General features: G+C 45.2%; 1 protein-coding gene across 1 annotated transcript in view; it reads right to left on the bottom strand.

Annotated features, from left to right (window-relative positions):
* Positions 1 to 1975: 1975 nt before the first annotated feature.
* CTCFL (CCCTC-binding factor like) overlaps positions 1976 to 13444 on the bottom strand; it is a 28765-nt gene continuing 17296 nt past the window's right edge. The window contains exons 8-10 of the mRNA XM_074405406.1: positions 11373 to 11555; positions 7001 to 7121; positions 1976 to 2124 (exon numbers count right to left, since the gene is read on the bottom strand). Of these exons, the coding sequence (XP_074261507.1) occupies positions 1976 to 2124; positions 7001 to 7121; positions 11373 to 11555 (453 nt within the window). The remainder of the gene's footprint in view (positions 2125 to 7000; positions 7122 to 11372; positions 11556 to 13444) is intronic.

Below are 13444 nucleotides of genomic sequence, written 5' to 3' on the forward strand. Positions count from 1 at the left end.
GATTCACACTGTTGTGTGGCCATCACCATTGCTGATCTCCAGATCTCTTTCTTCGTCCCAGATAAACTCTGTATCCATTAAACACTAACTCTGCATTCTCCCTTCACCCCTCAGTGCTTGGCAACCATCACTTTACCGTCTGTCTCTATGAATCTGACTAGATAACTCCTATAAGGTATTTGTCCTTTTGTGACTAGCTGATTTCACTCAGCATAACGTCCTCCAGGTTCACCCATGTTGCAGCACGTTTCAGGGCTTCCTTCCTTTTTAAGACTGCATAATATTCCACTGCATGTATATACCACATTTTGTTTATCCATTCACCTGTCAATGGAATTTGGGTTGTTTCCACCTTTATATGCTGCTATGAACGTGAGTGTGCAAACGCCTCTTGCAAGCCCTGCTTTTAGTTCTTTTGGGTATACAGTCTATCTGGAAGTGGAGTTGGTGGGTCATATGCTCATTCTATTTTCATTTTTTTTTTTGAGAAACTGCCATACTGCTTTCCACAGTGGCTGTGCCATTTCACATTCCCACCAACAGTGTGCAGAGGTTCCACTTTCTCTACATTCTCTCCAGACAAAGAAGGCATTTTTAAGGACCAGTACTGACATATAACAAAGATAGCAATTTTAAGTCATTTCATTTTATTGAATTATGTAAAACATCTTTAAATAACAGTAAAAAAATAAACCATTGCAAAAATTCAAACAGTTACAATGATGGCATACTACAGCCCACAGAATTTAAATCTTATGTGAATTGAGTTGAATTATTTGCTGGTACAAAGAGAATATAACGCTCTTCCTGCTGGAAAATTATTTCCACATATTCACATTGTATAGAGCTTCTGAATTTGTGATATTTTCAGTAACAGATCCATATCTTAAGAATTTGAATTTAGGACCTATCAATGATCTTAAAATACAGGGGTAGAGAGACGTTTGCAGCAAAAGAAACTGCTGAACTAAGCAAAGAAGAAAAATCTAGCTCCATATAAAGATAGATACTAATTTCAAGTGCTAAAGGGGCATCTCTCATGCTGCTCGAGGGTGGGAAAAATCTTGTCAATTGGCAACAGAGAAATACTCACTAATCATTGGGCGTTATGAAAAAGTGCAAATTCCTTACAGGTTCACATTTTCATTATCTGATTTTTATGTTTCTTCTCACTCTGCCAATTATTTTAAAAATATAAAAAAAAGTAGTTTTGTTGAAAAAAGCGTTATGAAGTGAAAGAAATACTAATAAGCAATAATGGAATGTAACCAGGGCAATTTCATACTTGCCAAGGAACATAATTAAAAGAGACTACAAAAATATAAAGGTGAACTTTGCTACCGATACCAAAGTAAAATAGATTTATTCCTTATTTTTTAGTCTAGTCTGGTTGTTTCATTCCCTACTCAGTTTTCCTTTTTATAACACTAAAACACTTTTTTTGATTGAATTTATAACTAATTAAAAGCATTATGGTAGCTTTAAATTTGTAGAAAATTCATTTGTATAAAAAATATAAAATTCGTCTTTAACGTTTACAATCATACTATTAGAAATATCATGGGTGTACACAGTGCAACATAAAAATGTCCAGCTTTGGCTGTTGAAGCTCTAGCTGGTCTAGACTACTACTTTGAAGTGACTATTACCCCAAAATCATTACTCATTCATTGTGGACCACCTTGCCAATAGCAAGGAATAAATTCATAGGTTTGAGGTGTTACCCTCTCATTCAAGGTTTAAGATTTGATAAAATACCTGCAATGTTTCTTTGAAATATCCAGCTAAAAACAGAAAAACAATTCTAGGCATTACCTCCAACTTGCATTCATTCATTGTCATGAACTTAATTGTTTCAAAGCAAATGCTAAACATTTCTAAATTGCTTTAGGATTTAGGGGCAGTGAGCAGGCAGCCTGAATCTCTCTCACTTATCCAGGATTTAGGGGCAGTGAGCAGGCGGCCTGAATCTCTCTCACTTATCCATCACGTTGAGGAGCATTTCGCAGGTCTCTTCATGCACGTACTCTTTGACTCTGGCTGTAGCTTCTCCATAGGCGACAGGCAGCGTCTCCCCTGGGAACTGTTCCCGCTTTGTGGTGGAAGCCTCCTCAGCAGCAGCTTCTTGAGAAAAAGCCCAGGATGAGCAAATTTATCAGAAAGCCAAGGAACTGGAATTAATCAACTGTGCAAACATATTTTGGAAACTATCACTTAAATTTTAATACAGCAGCAAGCACGTTAGAAAGCAATCTAACTGAAATGACAGTACTAGTCTCATCTAACTACTGCCTCCAGTCAGGGTTTCTCTGCCTCAGCGCTACAGATGTTTGGGGCCAGAGAGCTGTCTGCTGGGGGGAGGTGCTGTTCCAGGCAGTGTAGGATGTTGGCAGTGACCCTGGCCTCTACTGGTAGATGCCAGGAGCACCCGCCTTTCCAGCTGCAGAAACCATAAAAATGTCTCCAGACATTACCAGTGTCCCCTGCAGGTGACAGGGGGGCACAGTCACTCCCAGCTGGCAACAGCTGCTGTAGGTGAACGAGGAACTTAGAGATTTCTATCGAGGTGGATCATAGAGATTGATATCGTGGCTAGGCTGTTCACCTAAGTCTCATCCCGGTGCCCGTGGAGTGACGATGCCTACATGAAGCCAGTCAGCTGCTCACAGGACATTGGTCCCTTTGGCCAATCAACATATACTGAGTACTGATTCTGGGTCACGAATCCTGCTAGGGATGCTGGGGCCAACTCCAGGTGTGTACCTAGAACCTGATCCCCCTCCAGCAGCTCAGGAGCCAGTCTGCACAACTGGGAGAGTGTAAAACAGACCACTGTGAGCCGACCCACAGTCAACCCTCTACTCCAGCTGTCCCCAACCTTTTCATTACCAGGGACCAGTTTCATGGAAGACAGTTTTTTCATGGACTGGTTGAGGGGGTTGGTTTTGGGATGGGTCAAACACATTACATTTATTGTGCACTTTATTTCTATTATTATTATATTAATGAAATAATTATATAACTCACCATATTGTGGAATCAGTGGGAGCCCTGAGCTTGTTTCCTGCAACTAGGCAGTCCCCTCTGGGGGTGATGGGAGACAGTGACAGATCATCAGGCATTAGATTCTCATACGGAGTGTGCCACCTAGATCCCTCGCATGCGCAGTTCACAACAGGGTGTGCACTCCTATGAGAATCTAACGCCGCCACTGATCTGACAGGAGGTGGAGCTCAGGGGGTCATGAGAGTGATGGGGAGCGGCTGTCAATACAGATGAGGCTTCGCTCGCTCACCCACCACTCACCTCCTGCTGTGAGGCCACAGGTCCATGGCCTGGGGGTTGGGAGCCTCTGCTCTATTTATCTTCCAAATTACTTCCCCAAACACCCATAGAGTGCCACACTGAAGAACACTATTGCCTCATGCCAGTTTTAAGCTGTCTGAAGATATTTTTGCCTGTGCTTCCTTGAAGTATTTCTGGGTGGGGGATGGCAGGGGACAAGAAGACCCAGTGCTTAGATATGAAAAGAAACACTGAGATCCACAAAACAGGCCATCAGGCCAAGCACAGTGGCTCACACCTGTAATCCCATCGCTGGGAGGTTGAGGTGGGCAGAGCACTTGAGGTCAGGAGTTTGAGACCAGCCTGTGCAACATGGTCAAACCCCATCTCCACTAAAAAAAATACAAAAATTAGCCAGGCGTGGTGGCAGGCACCTGTAATCCCAGCTCCCTGGAAGACTGAGGCATGAGAATCACCTGAACCCAGGAGGCAGAGGTTGCAGTGGGCCAAGATCACACCTGAGCTACAAAGTGAAACTGTCTAAAACACACACGCGCACACACACACACGCACACGCACATACACACACATAGACACACACACGCACACATACACATACACACACACGCACACACACACACACATGCACACATGCGAACACACACACATACACACACACGCACACACACACACGCGCACACATACACATATACACACACACACACATGCACACACACATACACACACATGCACACACACGCGCACACACACATACACACACACACACATACACACACACACACGTGCCATCAGTAACATGTCGAGACCCATCCATGAACTGGAAAGGTGCTGCACAATTACCTGGATAACACAGGCTGTAAAAACCCTGAAATGCAAATTCAGTCTCATAGTTTTTGCCAGGTTATCTGCCTTAATTCATACTTGCTTTGGATATCACTGCTGACCGTAAAACATATGAAAAAGGTCTGCATACTGAACGACACCATTCCTATCAGCAGTCTTTAAGCCTACGAGAGCCTTCTCAACTCTTCTCCACAGCAAAAATGTCACCGACTGAGGGTGACATTTTCAAAATTCACCCCAAATCATTTGGTCTTCTAGAGGTTTCATTTAAGAGATAATTTAAAAAAACCCACTACACTGAGGTGTGAAGATGGGGAGAACTGCAGAGGTGGCTTTAGGTGTCGAATGAGTGCAGAAGTCACATTTCCCATGGACCTTTTAGGATCTGACCTAACTTAGGGCGCGGGCAGCCAGTAACCTGGCCTCGGATCTCCACAGTTCGAGCGGACCAACTGTGAGTCACATTTCACCAGTCTGTCTTCCCCAATAAAGGACTGTGGGTATTATTCACTTGTTTATTCAGTAAGTGGTGGCTTCACGAGCGCTGCTAAGGCCAGGCCTGGCACCAGGAGCTGGGGACAGACGGAGTGGGCCAGGCCCACCTGGGAGGAGCCTGCAGTGGGCTGCAGGTGGAAGTCTGGTGCTTATTAAATAACCAAATAAGTGTGAAGTGCACAGGAGGGGCAGCAGGGGACCAGGTGGGCGGTCGCACCCAGTGTTTTTATTTTTCTGAAGACATGGAGCATGTTTAAGGCTGATGGGAAAGGGCAGGCCAGGAGGGATGAGTTGGCCAAGGAGGGTGAATGGGGGTCATAAAGCTGCCGATCTGGGGGGTGGGTTCCAGACTCAGAGGCAGAAGTGGCCTCAGATGGGAGGGGTGGCTCCTGCAGCCCCTTCCTCCATTAAAAAATATGAAAATTGCTATTTTACATCATTGGTATAAAGACAAATGAAATCCAGGCTGCATCCATTACTTGATACCCATCAGTGTGACACTGATTTTTCTTCTGATGTGACCCTATGAGCCCGGTGGACAGCCCTGTGCCTGTGGGGCCGGATGAAGAAGCCCCAGGAGCTGGCAGAGGATAGCGGGAACTCAGGCTGGGAGTGAGAGGAAACAGGAGTGCCAGGGGCAGCGGGCAGCAGAGCCCATCTGCTGGTGAGAGTCAGCGAGGCCTCCACCCAGAGGGAGGGAGGCAGGGGCTGGGAGTTAGGGATGAAGGAGCTCATTGGAAATCAGTAGAAAATTTTTGATGCTGAAGTCCAGAATGAGGTCTCTGGGGTCTGGTCACAGCCTCACCCTCCAGGACCTGCGTGCCCGGGCAGGCTCGTCCCCACCCTGAGGTACAGCTCTCTCTCTGCCAGACAGATGATAGTGCCCCCTGCAGAGGACTGTGGTCAGGATAAGAAGGGACTCACATACACTGTCAGTGATAACTGCTGAGCCCTGGAGGAGAAAGGAGGGTGCTGATTCTGGAGAGTTCCAGCTGAGCTGAGCAATGGGGCACTGCCTGGGACCCCTCAGCCTCGCCACTGCCCTGCCAGACAGGGCTTGGCTGTGTGACGCGGGCATGGGAAAGGCAGGCCTGGGGCACACTGAGGCTTAGGGATTCGCCAGATGGTGAGACACACAGAAAGATTGGGCAAGTGTGGCCTGGGGACAGAGCGGCTGGAACCAGGGACCCAGAACTGACTCCCCACAGAGGCAGCAGGAAGGACTGCAGGATGCCTGCTTCTACTTGAGTTTCAGATACATGATGGACATTTTTTTTAGTAAATGTATATCCCAAATAATGTGTGGGACACATTTAAACAATGATTCACTGTTTATCTGAAATTCAGATTGAGCCGGGCATCCTCTATCTGATCTGGCAACTTTTGAGGGAAGGCAGGTGGAGGGCAGTTATCACGTGTGGTAAATTCTCAAGGCAAGAACTGAGGCTGGAATCAGAACGTGGGGGACGTGCTTGTGCCGTGAGGTTGGACGGTCTCCAATCATCTCGGGTTCTGAAGTCCTCACAGGAAAGGAGTGGAGAAGCTAGAGAGCAGGTGTTCACCTGTGCAGGCGTCGGGTCTGCCCCTCTTACAGCGGAGCCATGCACAGGACACACAGGACAGGGCCCAGCTTCGCACCAACCTGGAAACTCACTTCAGCTTCCTGAGGCCAGAGGGGGAAGACTGTGATGGCTGTGTGGGCTGGATGGTGGTCCCCAACAGGATATATACATATCCTAAGCCCCATAGCTGACCTCCTTTTTTCAAAAGAAGTCCTAAATTCCTAAATCCTAAGTGACAAATGTCTTTGTAAGAGGCAGAAGAGAAGGCCCAGACATAGAAGAGAGGAGAGAGCTACAAAAAGACGAAGGCACAGACTGGAGGATGTGGCCATAAACTGAGGAACGCCGGAGCCACCAGAGCTGCAAGAGGACAGGAAGGACCCTCCCTTAGGTCCCCAGAGGGAGGGCGGCCCTGCCCACATCTGGATTGAGGATTTCTGGCCTCTAGAGCTATCTGAAAATCAATTTCTGTCGTATCAAGTCACCCAGCTTGTGGTCATCTACTGCAACAGCCCAGGAGAGTCCCCATAGCTGAAGGCGACAGTCCAATGTGATGGAAGAGGGCTCCTGGCGGTGGGGGTTGCACGTGGACCTGCGTGGGGCTCTCACACTGACTTTCTCACGCTATGCTCACTGCCATTCTGAGAGGCCTGGCACAAGTGATCTGGTAGGACCAACTGGTAGACAAACATGGGCTCTGGACACGTCCCCTGCACAGTAACACTCGGCACCCAGGACAATTACAACCAGAAAATCACTGTCGTATTAAAAAAAAATCCGCGTAAAATCAGTACCGTCTCTCCTCGTGGCCTCCTTCGGGACAGTCTGCTTCCTCTTTCCTGTTCTTCCTTTTCCTGAAGTGGCTGCCTTCGCTTGCCCTGAGCCACACTTCTCCGAGTGTCTATGCATGTTACTCTGCCGGGGAATTGACACAGAACACACAAGGCGAGTGAGAGGGAGCAGGGACCCCTGAGGGGGACCCCCAAACATGGAAATAAAGGAGAATCCTGAGTTCTTTTGAAGGAAACTCCAGGTACTTTGCTAGCCCTAAGGAGTGAATGAGAAACCTGATTAGCAAGAAGGAGGCTGGGCATGGTGACTCACATGTGTGATCCTAGTGCTTTAGGAGGCCAAGGAGGGAGGGCTGCTTGAGCCCAGGAGTTTGAGACCAACCTGGGCAATACAGTGAGACCCCATCTCTACAAAAGATAGAACATAAAAAAAAATTAGCCAGCTGTGGTGGCAGGTACCCTGAGATCCCAGCTACTCATGAGGCTGAGGTGGGAGGATCGCTTCAGCCCGGGAGGTCAAGGTTGCCGGAAAAAAAAGGAAAAGGTAATAGGAAGCAAAAACAATAGCCAAGGAAGCTCAACTCCGGGTGTTTGGTGCCCTTGCAGAAACCTAAGGTAACAGCCTCTTTTTGAGATGGAGTCTTGCTCTGTCCCCCAGGCTGGAATGTGGTGGCAGGATCTTGGCTCACTGCGACCGCTATGTCCTGGGTTCAAGCAATTCTCTTGCCTCAGCCTTCCAAGTAGCTGGGAGTACAGGTAAAATGCCACCACACACTAATTTTTGTATTTTTAATAGAGACAGGGTTTCACTATGTTGGCCAGGCTAGACTCAAACTCCTGACCTCAAGTGATCCACCTGCCTTGGCGTCCGAAAGTCCTGGGATTACAAGTGTGAGCCACTGCACGGGCCAAGACAGTATCTCAACATCTGTCCCTGAGTTGTTTTTTAGAAACCTGGATCTTTACCAAACAGATCCCCTGGCAGGTAGACCTAAGATACGGGGGAACTGGGGGCTGACATTTGGCCACTGCTAAATCTGTTCTAATTTTGTTCTTAATTTCCTCCTAAGAGGCCTGGAGGGACAGGTCATGCCCATGAACCAGAGCTAACATTCTTTTCTGTTGACCCCAAAATTTTAAACAAAACTTCTCTTCCTTAACCAATTGCAAACCAGAGTCTCTGAATCTACCTACAACCTGTAAGCCCCTGCTGCAAGGTATCTGACCCTTTCAGGGCAATGGATCCTGCATGCACTGATTTATGATTTTGTCTGTAGTTTCTGTCTGCTTGGCACCCTGCAAATAAACACCTTCCTTTCTTCTGCTGCAAACTGCCATGTGGATATCTGGTCTTACTGCACCAGGCAAGCACATCCCAGTTTGGTTCTACGACAAGAGTTGGCTTCACCAAATTCACTGAAAAATGCACAAAGAGACAGGCTTTGGGAAAATGGTGGGTAGCATGGACCTTTGATAATCTTGTACAAAAATGATGACTGTTAAAGGTGGCCCTTTCTGTTGTGTTTAGGTCTAGTCAAATGCTAGCTTGCTTTAAGCATTTTTTAAATAATAGAAATCAATGAGAAGACAAAATTTATTTTTCTAGAATGCTTCTACTCTTGAAAGCGAAGACTGATGTTGAACCAAAAATTCAATACATCAGTCAATTTTATCACCATCAACCACATACCATAAAGATTTTACTATTCTGTTAGCTTCTCTCTCAAAGCTACTGGGCAGAGGTCATGGGTGGCAGTTATGAAATTGTACACAACATTCAGGAATAAAAGTCAAACACTTCCTAGTCAAGCCTATTCGTGATACCATCTCATCTAATGAACACTTAGGATAATTTAAGTTAGAAAATTTTCACTTTTTGAAAGGGTCCCAGGCAAAAGTAAAAAACTGGTAATGGGTGTTTAAATTTGAAATCATACAAAACATCTTGCCTGGTGCCCATTTTGACTTTCCCACTGTGCTTAACAGGATGGTCTGCGTTTGTGATGGAAGGAGGAAGAATTTATGCGTAAGTGGGGGCGATGTAACAGGCTGTTTAAACTTCTTCCATTTTATGCTTAGACACTGGGGTTGGCAAATGATGACCAGTGTGTCAAATCTGGCTGCCAACTGTTTCTGAAAGAAAGCAAGTTTTACTGGGACACAGCCAGGTCTATTCATTTACAAACTGCACCCGCAGCTGCTTCTGTGATACAAGAGCAGACTCAAGAAGTCATGGCAGAAACTGATGTGCGTTGCCCTGGTGATTGATGACGCTGTGCTTATTGGCCAGCTCTATGTCTTCTTTGGAGAAAGGTCTATTTAGACACTTTACCTGTTTTTCATTGGGTATCTGTCTATTTGCTGAGTTACGAGACTTCTTTTTATATTCTAGATATAAGTCCAAATATGCTTTCTTGAATAGGAGTTTCGAAACTTCTGATTTTATGTTCTGAGGGACAGCATGAAGCAGACTTGCTCTTTTCTCTGCATTCTTATTTCTTGCACCAAAGGGCAGTTTCTTCTCTTTATAATTCTACTCGCTAATTTTAACTCTTTACAATTTTAGCATGAGCGACCCTGTTTTGGGAGCACTGCCACTGCTTTTATTTGAAATTGTAAACTAATAGGGTTGACATTTCAGAACTATCCCACTGTGCCACTCAGAAAAACACAACTACACTACTGTTTTCTTTTAAGAAGAAAGATTTTTTAAAAAATGGTCAACTTCAGAAAATTCAACTTTTATAAAACTTTTATAAAGTTGGACTGAAGCCTGCAAGGTCCAGGGGTCTAGCCAGCCATGTGCAGTGGTTTTCAAATGTCCTGAAATTCTTTGATGCTTTTCATTTCTAAAGAAACTTCATTCCCTACTCCGTGAGTGGGGGTGGGACTCCAGGATTCATTGCTTGTGACTAGAAGTAATGTGCCACCTTTTTTGTTTTTGAGACAGAGTCTTGCTCTGTCACCCAGGCTGGAGGCCTCTGGTGCCATCTCAGCTCACTGCAACCTCCATCTCCTAAGTTCAAGTGATCCTCCTGTCTCAACCTCCCAAGCAGCTGAGATGACAAGCATGTACCACGACGCCTGGCTAATTTTTTTTTTTTTTTTTTTTTTTTTTTTTTTTTTTTTTTTTTAGTAGAGACAGGGTTTTTCACCATGTTGTCCTGGCTGGTCTCAATCTCCTGGCCTCAAATTATCTGCCTGCCTTGGCCTCTCAAAGTATTGCAATTACAGGTGTGAGCCCCTATACGTGGCTGTCGTGCCATTTAAAAGACTAGATTGCAAAAGGCACCGTGGCTTCCTGCTTGCACTCTCTCACTTGCTCTGAGTCAGGAGGACACTCAAGCAGCCCTGCAGAGAAGTCCCTGTGGCAAGAAACTGAGAGGCCTGGGCCAGCAGCTTGTGGTAGGTAAAGCTATGCTGGAAGCAGAGCCTCTGGCCTCAGTCCAGCCTTCGGATGATGCAGCCTAGCGGACACCCTGACTGCAACCTCAGGAGTGACCCTGAGCCAGGACCACGCAGTTAGGCCGCTCCCAAGTTCCCAACCCACAGAAACTATCAGATGACAAATGTTTGTGGTTTTAAGCCACTCCATTTTGAGGTAATCTGTCATGCAGAAATAGATAACTAATACAACACCTAAAAGAATAACACCATAAATGTATTGCTTAGCCCAGTACCAACAGCACTATTCTTTCTTTTTTAATTTAAAAAGTTATTTTAAAGACAGGATCTCACTCTGTCTTCGAGGACAGAGTGGTGTGGTGCTTTCGTGACTCACTGCAGCCTCCAACTCCTGGGCTCAAGTGGTTCTCCCATCTCAGCCTCCTCAGCAGCTAGGCCTACAGGGATAGACCACTACACCCAGCTAATTTTTTTGGAGGGAAGGGGCGTCTCCTTATGTTGCTCAGGCTGATCTCAAACTCCTGGCCTCAAGTGATCCTCCCACCTTGGCCTCCCAATAGCTGGGATTATAGATACCAGTAACATTATTCTAGGGACATCTGAGAAATGCGTGAAAACTGCATTCTCTCTGTCAAGTAGCCTAAATCTAGTTCACTGGAACAATTTGAAAATACTACTCTAAAAGCTGGGGCTCTCTGGGGAGTCTGATAACTCTCTAAAACTATTTGTAAGATTTTGTTTGTTGGATTGTCCTTTTGTTTTAGGGGATGAAGAGACCACACTTTCATAGGATTCTTCAAGAATTCTGTGATTTTAAAAAACTAATAACCACCTTCCTAAGGCATGACAGACGTTCCTGAAGTCCTGGCAGGTTTCTATAACCAGGTTTAAACTCTCCTGGTCTGACACTGTCCTCCTAAGATAGAGAGATCTTTCCACAGGGGATTTATGGTGACTTAAATAAGCTTACCCAGCGGGAGAAGCCTTTGTCACACTTGGGGCATTTGTAAACAGCTGGGATGAAACTGGCATCGTGATATTTCCTGAAGTGAACCTTTAGAAGTTGCTTCTGTCGGAAACACTTATTGCAGGAAAGGCAGGTGAATGGTTTCTCTCCAGTGTGGATACGAATGTGAGCAGTCATATGACGTGCCTAAGAGGGAAGGGGAAGAAAGCAGCTTGTCTAGTTCAAAGTGTCTTTTTCCACGTTAGACGTTATTTATTGTACAGTACCTTTTATTTCCCTCCCCAAAGGTGAGTCCATTAGTAAGCAGAGTTACTGCAAACACATTCTCAACAGGGCGGCATTCACTCGGGACGATGTGCCGTCTGGGAAACACACTTGTCTGCAGTGCCAGCAAGTGATAAAGGTCTTGCAGCGAATTCCTTGCCGGCTCTCCCATCCAACTGGAGATGTGGGAGTACACACCTCAGGGCGTGCAAGGATGGCTCCTTGTCCCCTCATGTACTGGGAGTCGTCCCTCTGTACAATTATTTGCAATTACCTGGGTTTACAAAAGGCAAACAGAACCTGCAAACTTAAAAATCAAATGTCAGAGTTTAAATTCAGTGGGCATTTGGGGTTGCAAGTATGTTAAGTATCTAAATATTTTTCCATTTACCTCCCAATAGTATCATAACAGATCTTAGCACCAATTTTTTTTTTTTTTTTCTGAGACAGGATATTGCTCTGTCACCCAGGCTGGAGCATAGTGGCACAATCAGCTCCCTGCAATCTCAAACTCGAGAGCCAAAGTGATCCTCCCACCTCAGCTGCCTGAGTAGCTGGGACTGTGGGTGTGTGCCACTATGCTCAGCTCAGTTTTTATTTTTTGTAGAGACAGGTTCTCACTATGTTGCCCAGGTTGGTCTCAAACTCCTAGCCTTAAGCAATTCTCTTGCCTTGGCCTCCCAAAGTGCTGGGATTTGGGTGTGAGCCACTGTAACTGGCCTAAATAGAGATTTCAGCTTAGACAGGAGAAAATAATTTGGGAAATCAGGACAAAAATACATATGAAGTTAGGCAAAAGTACCCATTTTGTTTTATTTAAAATGTGATGATTATTTGGATTAAATGTATATTTGGTCTATTCTGCATTACTGTCAATAACCTAATTGACGGTCTTCTAATTTTTCTTTCAACCAATTCACTGAACACTCTCTTCCACACACAGCTTTCATCTCATCACCCTCCTTTGGGACAGAATCTCTGGTCTGCCTGCTGGGAGCCTGGCTCTTCAGGGCGGCAGCAGCCAGGAGTGCCCAGCAGTGCTCTGAGCCTCCGCCTGCGGCCACAGCATGGCTGCCTGCTCTCTGCTCCCACACACCGGCTGTATGCCTGCTCCAGGCCCCTTGTCCTCTTTAAGTCTTATCCTTCTTTCAGGAAGCCCTCCTACTTCATTTGAACAAATCTGAGCCTGGGACCTCAGAACATTCTTTGTTCAAAATCTACCAGAAAAACTCTTTTTCCTTTATTCAAAGCATTTACAGTTTACAGCCCACATTTGCAAAACACAGTAAGCACTGATTTTCACCTTTGGTAACCAAGAGCCTGCAGTGCTTCCAAGTAGTGATTTAGTTTTCAAACTTTGAGTCTTAGGACCTTTTATACTTTAAAAAATTACTGTGGCCTCTGAAGAGCTTTTATTTATGCAGATGGCAGGTATTAGTACTTACTTTCTTAGCAAAACTGAGGAATTCTAAAGGATTTAAAAAATAAAAGTTTATCAACTCATTTAAAAATAACAACAAACCAGCTACATATTATTTCTGTAAAATTATCTATTTTTCAAAACAAAACTAACCCAATGTTTGTCTTAATAGATAAGTTTGCCAGTTACAATATAGGCTGCAACATACTTGTATATAAAACTATTTATGGCCGGGAGTGGTGGCTCATGCCTGTAATCCAAGCACTTTGGAGGCCAAGGTGGGCAGATCACCTGAGGTTGGGAGTTCAAGACCAGCCTTACCAACATGGTGAAACCCCGTCTTAAAAAAAAAAAAAAAAAAGAATTAAAAAAAAAAAACCTATTCATTGTC

The sequence above is a fragment of the Saimiri boliviensis genome, chromosome 9 (assembly GCF_048565385.1).
Source record: "Saimiri boliviensis isolate mSaiBol1 chromosome 9, mSaiBol1.pri, whole genome shotgun sequence".
Lineage (NCBI taxonomy): Eukaryota > Metazoa > Chordata > Mammalia > Primates > Cebidae > Saimiri > Saimiri boliviensis.